This window comes from Pecten maximus, chromosome 13 (assembly GCF_902652985.1).
Source record: "Pecten maximus chromosome 13, xPecMax1.1, whole genome shotgun sequence".
In the NCBI taxonomy this organism is placed as follows: domain Eukaryota; kingdom Metazoa; phylum Mollusca; class Bivalvia; order Pectinida; family Pectinidae; genus Pecten; species Pecten maximus.
The window spans coordinates 33,233,870-33,242,519 of NC_047027.1; the positions used below are offsets into that span (position 1 = coordinate 33,233,870).

The following is an 8,650-nucleotide window of genomic DNA, read 5'->3' on the forward strand; positions in this document are numbered from 1 at the left end:
CCAAAAGATGCAAGAACATTACTTCAGACTCCTAGAGTAGTAGTTACTCAAGATAAATGTGGAGGAAAATATGCATACTTTGGACTAAAGTCTGGAATAACAAAGAAACTTGAGATGGCTTCAAGCGACCATATCCCTTCAGAAATAAACCTGCTCATCAATATTGATGGTGTTCCCCTTTTTAAATCTTCTGGAAAACAATTCTGGCCAATCTTGTGCTGTTTTGAAAACCACCAGCCATTTGTTGTTGCACTCTTTTATGGAGAATCAAACCTGCATCTACTGAAGACTATTTACAAGACTTTATAAGTGAAATCACAGACACAAAAAAGAATGGAATACTTTTTAACAATGTGATTATCAAGGTGAATCTTTCAGCATTTGTTTGTGATGCACCAGCGCGGTCATTTTTAAAAAGAATTAAAGGACACACAGGTTACTATGCATGCGAGCGCTGTGATATCCGCGACACATACACAAGCAATAGAGTTGTGCTGCATGGACAGGAAAACCCTTCACCCAGAACCAATGAAAAATTCAAAAATCAAGAGTATGATCATGACCACCAGACTGGAATTTCTCCCTTAAGCAGACTTGACTTTCCTTGTGTATCTGGATTCTGCCTGGATTATATGCACTTGGTGTGTCTTGGTGTTGTAAGACGAATGTTGTTTTACTTTAAAAGAGGGCCTGTTGAATGCAAGTTGTCACATCAGCAACTGAAGGAAGTCTCGGCTAGGGCCTGTTGAATGCAAGTTGTCACATCAGCAACTGAAGGAAGTCTCGGCTAGGGCCTGTTGAATGCAAGTTGTCACATCAGCAACTGAAGGAAGTCTCGGCTAGGGCCTGTTGAATGCAAGTTGTCACATCAGCAACTGAAGGAAGTCTCGGCTAGGGCCTGTTGAATGCAAGTTGTCACATCAGCAACCGAAGGAAGTCTCGGCTGACCTTGTCAGCTTTTCAGGAAAACTGCCATCACAATTTGTCAGACAGCCTAGGCCTCTGAAAGAATTAGAGCGATGGAAAGCGACAGAATTCCGTCAGTTTCTGTTGTATACCGGCCCAATTGTTCTGAAAAAAAGTTCTTCGCAAAACCACCTATCAACACTTCCTGTGCCTTACCATTGCAATTTCTATTCTTTTGGATGACGACAAGGACAAAAGAAATTCATATTTGGACTTTGCAAAAGGATTGTTAGACTGCTTTGTTGATAACTGTTCAGATGTATATTCAAAATGCTTTCCAGTTTATAATGTTCATGGATTAAAACATCTATCGGATGACTGCAGAAACTTTGACTGTTCTCTAAATTCAATTTCATCATTTCCGTTTGAAAATCACCTGCAAATTCTGAAAAGACTAGTGAAGTCTGGAACAAACCCGATAGGCCAGGTATCAAGGAGGATATCAGAAATGGAGTCTCAAAGTTCATGCACATATTCTTGCCTCTCTAATGTTTCAGCAAACAAGAGGAACGGTTGTCTCCTTCTAAAAAATGAAGACTTTGCCTTTGTTCGAGAGAAAAAAGAGGATGGCTCTTTAGTTTGTGATATTATTCGGCAGCGTTGTACAGAGAGTTTTTTCACTCAACCATGTGATTCCAAACTTATCAACATCGTTCTGGTGAGGAACCTCAATAGAGCCCAAAGGAGACTTGTTTCGAATGAAGAAGTCAAAAGAAAAGTTGTTTGCCTCCCATTTCATGACAGAGGATATGTTCTTGTTCCATTATTGCATGGTATAGAAAGATATAGATGGTATGTTCCAAATATTGCTCCAGATAACAAATTCACATTTGGTTAAATTAATTTATTTGAAAATATCAACAAAATTAAATATATATAAATATAACTTTACGATTTATTCATATATAATATGATAGAAATCCTGTTTTTCTCATGTAGTATTAAATAAGTCTTTTTAAAGATAGTATATGTGCATTGTGAATTTTTAACATTTTTGTTCAATATAGATGACCTGGGTACGTGCTATCTGGTTGGAGGATGGAACAGAGGAGGAGGGCACTGTTCCTTCCACATGGATTAGAGATAATTATGTCATGTGGCCAAATACCACTAATGCATTAAAATACATGATCAGTGGGAAAGTGCCAACCACTACTTGGAGAATGTTCACATTGGTGAAGGAAAAACTGAGATCAGGTAATGTAAACAATATATAAATATTGATTAAATATACCCATGGAAACCTGATTATTTGTTCCCAGCATTATGTCTCAGATGTTATATTTACTGACTAGGACATATTTACGATACATCGCACATGCAAAAAAAATGCATTTAAAATATATCGGCAGAAATATCCAAGATCTTAAAATGGTACTTGTCTGACATGAAGGTTATATTTTTGCATAAGTGGCCATGGTTGAATTATTGAGCTGTGGGTGTGATAGAATGGAATTGTATATGTCTTTATTATTAAACTTAATTTAAAGTCCTGTTTGGTAAATTTTCAACGAAAATTCTCTTTATCTTCAATATATATAGAGAGTCGAGAAGAGTGTGAAGCGTGCACCATTACAACTTCAGCGGAGACCGAGGACGAAGACATTGATGTGCCGAAACGTCAACGAGTTAAAAAAAAGAGCCAGATTGTTAGAGGACTTCTACTTGGGTAAATATTTCTTAGAAATATCATGATTATCTTATATTTTGTTGATAATATTTCTTGAAATTAAATAAAAAAGATATTGTTAATAATATTGAACTAATTTAAACTTTTGATGCTAGATTATAATTTCCTTTAACAGTTAATTTATGTATAAGGATATTTAAAAAAATGATTTCTTTTTTACTTAAATGAGTTAAAATAATTTTGTTGGCAAAAATATCCATGTCAGTTATCCCAGGATCATGAGCTTGTTAGGACATACAGAAGTTGACCCATAAGTTCAAGCAATTACAGAAGTCAAACAGACATGTCCCTTTAATCTACAGAGTGAAATCTGATTTTGGGGAAGCAACAACATACTCTCAAGGGTCAACTGGATGCCTTTTTAGGTCATCTGACCCGAAGGGTCAGGATGACCTATAGTCATCATGCTTCGTCCGTCGTCGTGCGCCGTGCGCCGTGCGTAAACTTTTCACATTTCAAACTTCTTCTCAAGTTTCACCAGTGGGATTGAGCTGAAACTTGCCTGAAATGATCCTGAGATGGTCCTGACCAAGTGTTGTTATTTTTCGGGTAGGTCCGAAATCCAAGATGGCCGCCATAGCCGCCATTTTGAAAACACATTTTAAACTTCTTCTCAAGTTTCATCAGTGCGATAGAGCTGAAATTTGCCTGAAATGATCCTGATATGATGCCGACCAAGTGTTGTTATTTTTTGGGTCAGTCCGAAATCCAAGATGGCCGCCGTGGCCGCCATCTTGAAAAACACATTTTTAACTTCTTCTCAAGTTCCACCAGTGGGATTGAGCTGAAACTTGCCTGAAAGTATCCTGGGATGGTCCTGAGGAAGTGTTGTTATTTTTCAGGTCGGTCAGAAATCCAAGATGGCCGCCATGGCAACCATCTTGAAAAACACATTTTAAACTTCTTCTCCAGTTCCACTGGTGCCATTGACCTGGAAATTAGTGAGGATGTTAAGGAAGGAGAGCCAACAAAGTGTTGTTATTTTTTGGCCCCGTAAAAACTTCGACATCGCAGCCATGGCGGCCATTTTGAAAAGTGATCATGGTTCTTCTAAACAACACCTATTTAAAACTTCTTCTCAAATTCCACCAGTGGGATTCAGCTCTTACTTACCAGAAATGATCCTGAGATGGTCCTGAGGAAGTGTTGTTATTTTTCGGGTCGGTCAGAAATCCAAGATGGCCGCCATGGCAACCATCTTGAAAAACACATTTTAAACTTCTTCTCCCGTTCCACTGGTGCCATTGAGCTGGAAATTGGTGAGGATGTTAAGGAAGGAGAGCCAACAAAGTGTTGTTATTTTGCGACCCCGTAAAAACTTTGACATGGCAGCCATGGCGGCCATTTTGAAAAGTGATCATGGTTCTTCTAAACAACACCTATTTAAAACTTCTTCTCAAATTCCATCAGTGGGATTGAGCTGCAACTTGCCTGAAATGATGCTGGGATGGTCCTGACCAAGTGTTGTTATTTTTCGGGTCGGTCAGAAATCCAAGATGGCCGCCATGGCAACCATGTTGAAAAACACATTTTAAACTTCTTCTCCAGTTCCACTGGTGCCATTGAGCTGGAAATTGGTGAGGATGTTAAGGAAGGAAAGCCAACAAAGTGTTGTTATTTTTCGACCCCGTAAAAACTTTGACATGGCAGCCACGGCGGCCATTTTTTAAAGTGATTGCGCAATCATGGTTCTTTTAAACAACACCTATTTAAAACTTCTTCTCAAATTCCATCAGTGGGATTGAGCTGCAACTTGCCTGAAATGATGCTTGGATGGTCCTGACCAAGTGTTGTTATTTTTCGGGTCGGTCCGAAATCCAAGATGGCCGCCATAGCCGCCATCTTGAAAAACACATTTTAAACTTCTTCTCAAAATGCACCAATGCTATTGGGCTGAAACTTGCCTGTAATGATTCTGATATGATCCCGACCAAGTGTTGTTATTTTTCGGGTCGGTCCGAAATCCAAGATGGCTTCCATAGCCGCCATCTTGAAAAACACATTTAAACATCTTCTCCAGTTCCACTGGTGCCATTGAGGTGGAAATTGGTGAGGATGTTAAGGAAGGAGGGCCAACAAAGTGTTGTTAATTTTTCGGCCTCGTAAAAACTTTGACGTGGCAGCAATGGCGGCCATTTTGTAACATGATTACGCAATCATGGTTTTCCTGAACAACACCTATTTCAAACTTCTTCTCAAATTCCACCGGTGGGATTCAGCTGTAACTTACCAGAAATTATCCTTAGATGGTCCAGACCAAGTGTTATTATTTATTGGGTCGGTCAGAAATCCAAGATGGCCACCATGGCCAACAGTGCCACTATATACTTGCTACAGAGAATGCATACTACAATAAAATAAGGGTTTTAATTTAGAGTCAGATGACCGTTAAGGCCCCTGGGCCTCTTGTTATTATGAAACGGTAGCTATATCTAAATATCTAGATATAGGTCATGTTTTGAAGGTTCTATGCAAATTTGTATTTATTGCAGGAGATGATTCAGAAAAAGAAACCGCAGCATCACCAAAGCAAACAGGATTTACCAGAAATCATCCAAGTAAGTTTATAAATTTTATACAATTTAGTTGCACCTTTTACATTTACTTATACAGGTGTATATTTGTGCAGTTTCATTGGTCACAGATTTTCTAGTGGTAAGGCGCAGGTCTACATACAAAAGGGTCGCTAGTTTTAGTCCTGACACAAACACTGTGTTACGTCTTTGAAAAGGTTACTTTACTCTGTTGTGTTCCAGTCAATTCTGGTGTAAATGAGTACATAGGAGGGGAGTGCAAAAAAAGTGTGTAGGCTGTTAGCGCCAAAATGGCAGCTCTATCTGTATGCTCCATAGGCAGTTGAGGAACACATTTACTTGTTGTTTAAGGCCCAACAACAGCAGGTTTTAGTTTTATGAACAACTTAGAGACGACTATGTTGTTGTGATATAGCGGTATATAAAACTCAAAACTATTTATTAAATCATAATTACAACACATTACTTATTTTAAAATTTCAGACCATCAAAGCCAGCTTTTAAACTTGCCATCTCCTCCACTGAAACACAGAGGCGATCAGTCCCGGACACCGCCATGTTTAATGTCTCCCCCTAATCAGCCAGGTTTGTAAAGATAACTTATTAAGATTTAAGATGTCAAAATTACACAATTTGTTTTAAAAGTTGGTTGATAATGATAACAGCAATAAACTATTACTATTTGTTTAAATAACACCAGAAAATAATTGATTTGATGTAGGTGAGAATGATACAAAATACTAAGTAGTTCAATGTGATGTGAATAAAACCACTTAGAGAAAATAATAACTAATTGATACTATCATTTAATTATCGACAGTTTCCCCAGTTCGATCTCCAGGGAGAAGGGTCTCACCAACAGGTTGGTCAGTAAGACTGTCTCCGAGAAGATCACCCAGGAAAGCACCTGCTGATAAACAAAATAAAGAGGTTTCCCCATTAAGAACCCCTTCCAGATCTGTGGAACCTTCATTAAGGTCAACAAGAATGGACGACTTACTAATGTCTACAGAAGGTAGGTTTATATTATAATGCTTTTGTTAAAGTATGTTATTTCATAGCATTACTCATACTTGCATGATCCATGCATTTACATGAAATACTTTGAGTTGATAAAATAAGACTTTTTTTTAATTTTCAGTATCCCCAGCAGAGTCCTCAAGAAGAGGCTCACCACATTCAATATCTCCTCGAAGGTCTCCAAGAAGATTTTCTTCACCAAGACCCTCTCCTAGCGTTGATGACTCAATGGCCAAGTCTTCAAGAAAAGACGGAAGTAGCTTTCCAATTTCTGAAGAAAGTAAGTACTGTTAAATAACTGGCACACTGTCCAATTACAATAAATTATAGCTATATGGTAGCATGATATGATATGTAAGAAAAGAATCTTGGCTTAAAATGAAGCTGAACTTGTAATTACTTTTCTTGTACATATAATGTAATATGTAATATATTGTCTTCCTTGATAGGATTCCAAAGAAAAGTTATAAGCTTATTAGCAGAGATAAGGATGGAAATCCGGGACCTTAAACAAAAAATGGAAAGTGATTCATCATTGGCTGAAGAAGGAGGAATTCCTTTACAGACCACGACAATAGAGGAATTAGAAGTCCTTGAAAATTCTCTTTCTTCTTCAGATGAAAGAAAACGATTGGTGAGTGTTTTTCAAAAACAAAAAGAAGAAAACATGGTTATTAAGTTTGAAACATTCTCTTGTCAGATTCTGAAATTTTCTTAATCTTAATATAATAATTTGAACTATTCTATTTACAATATAATTTAATTTTGAATGAATAGGGGTTAAATGTGTTAAATAATTGTCTTTCAATTGCTTACCTGCCCTGTGTCTTTTTAAATTCTCTGTTGTAAAAATGTTTTATATATGGATTTGGTCTGGTGATACACAAACTATTTTATGATTATATATAAATCTACATTATCAACTGAAAATGTTTATAAATATATTTTATTAGATCAGAGTTTTGAGCAGAGTGGGAGGGAGTAATGTTGGAGAATGTGCCAGAAGAATTTTGATGAAGTAAGTTTATTTTTGATGTACTATTAAAACAAATTATGTATTGATGGATATGAATATATACAACTGTTATGGCAATTGATGGTAATGCATTTCAAAATTTAGGTATGAGATTTTATAACGATATTCAAAATAAGGATATTTTGACATAGAAACGTTAGGAGATATGTTTACTTATAAAGATGAGAAACAAATACATACATATATATATGTTATTTCTAATTATCCAAGTTATCATGTTTGTTTTTCTATTGTTGTGTGTTTTCTTTTCAAGACTGATGACATATGATGTTATGGCCGGCTTCAGTCTGAAAGGGAGGAAAAGAAAGAGGTCGTTCCAAAACCTGAGATTGTTTCAGGTCACAGTTGGTACGTATATGGGAAAAAAAGCATTCCAGTACCCAGGTTTAAAAAGTTAAACTAATGAAATAATGTTACCTTTTGCATAACATATCCATTTATTCAAATCATTTAATTTGGAGCTATATATCAAGTAAAACATACAAAATATATACTATATGGTAGTATTAGTTTTTAAAGACAAGAAAGTGCTTATTCTGATTTTAAAATTACATTTTACAGATGCAATTGTGAAAACAGTTAAATGCACGGAAGTAGCTGCAGGGGCTGCCATATCGGCAGCATTGAAGTATGCACCAGACAGGAGAGGGGGTGGTGGAAGGGGCGCAAATTAAGTGTCCAGCTATGAAAGTCCATGCCCCCAGATAAAGACTTGGATGTGACGTCATTAATATCTTAAATCGTGAACTATTGATCAATTTCATTATTGAAAAGAAAACCCTATTTTTAGCTCGTCTCTTGAAGGGAGAGCTTCTTTGGTAACCCTATCAGTTTCAAATTCCAATGAATACATTTTGGGGGAAAAGTGTATTTTTTAAAGAAAGTTTTGACTTGGTTTGACGTCAAAAGCCAGATATGTTTTGTAATAATGATAATTTAAATGCTTTCTACCATGCGAAACCTAATTTTAACTAATCCAACCTTTAAATATTGCTATACATGTATTGCAATATAATTTGAAATTGGCGAACTCTCTCCCTAATTCTAGTGTGAAGTATTTAGTCATATACAATGTGAGGCGAGATTTGTTCCGGTGATGTTACTCTTGTTTGTATTTTATGTGATATTATTATGGCGACTTTGGTATGTAACCAAAAGAATTTTTCAGCAACATTACTAAATGTTATTTCAGAACGAAAATACTGCAAATTTTATGAACCATTTGTTACGATATTAAAAAATTGCATTAAAGACCGTTTGTTTTGTTATATATGACATGCATCATAATATTGCATAATGGGGTTATGTGTGACGTTGTGACAACGTCTATACAACGTTAATAAAACGTTGTCACAACGTAATATACTAACGTTGTGGGAACGTTGTGTGAAAACGTTCCCCAAA

General features: G+C 36.5%; 2 protein-coding genes across 2 annotated transcripts; both read left to right on the forward strand.

Moving 5' to 3' along the window:
• The first annotated feature begins 907 nt into the window (after window positions 1-907).
• LOC117341225 lies at window positions 908-5,214 on the forward strand. Its single transcript, XM_033903085.1, has 4 exons — window positions 908-1,758; window positions 1,974-2,163; window positions 2,509-2,635; window positions 5,149-5,214. Exons 1-4 carry the CDS (start codon window positions 1,756-1,758, stop codon window positions 5,153-5,155), a joined length of 327 nt encoding a protein of 108 aa, XP_033758976.1. The 5' UTR covers window positions 908-1,755; the 3' UTR covers window positions 5,156-5,214.
• A 1,126-nt stretch (window positions 5,215-6,340) lies between these two features.
• On the forward strand, window positions 6,341-8,446 carry LOC117341227. Its single transcript, XM_033903086.1, has 5 exons — window positions 6,341-6,490; window positions 6,660-6,844; window positions 7,164-7,228; window positions 7,500-7,594; window positions 7,808-8,446. Exons 1-5 carry the CDS (start codon window positions 6,439-6,441, stop codon window positions 7,918-7,920), a joined length of 510 nt encoding a protein of 169 aa, XP_033758977.1. The 5' UTR covers window positions 6,341-6,438; the 3' UTR covers window positions 7,921-8,446.
• Window positions 8,447-8,650: the final 204 nt, after the last annotated feature.

Bases quoted from the DNA above. Each gene is read 5' to 3' on its own strand.
- LOC117341227 (XM_033903086.1), top strand. From the start codon at position 6,439: ATGGCCAAGTCTTCAAGAAAAGACGGAAGTAGCTTTCCAATTTCTGAA. The intron at 6,845-7,163 runs GTGAGTGTTTTT...ATATTTTATTAG, and splicing joins CAGATGAAAGAAAACGATTG to ATCAGAGTTTTGAGCAGAGT. The intron at 7,229-7,499 runs GTAAGTTTATTT...TTTCTTTTCAAG, and splicing joins GCCAGAAGAATTTTGATGAA to ACTGATGACATATGATGTTA.
- LOC117341225 (XM_033903085.1), top strand. The intron at 2,164-2,508 runs GTAATGTAAACA...CAATATATATAG, and splicing joins GAAGGAAAAACTGAGATCAG to AGAGTCGAGAAGAGTGTGAA.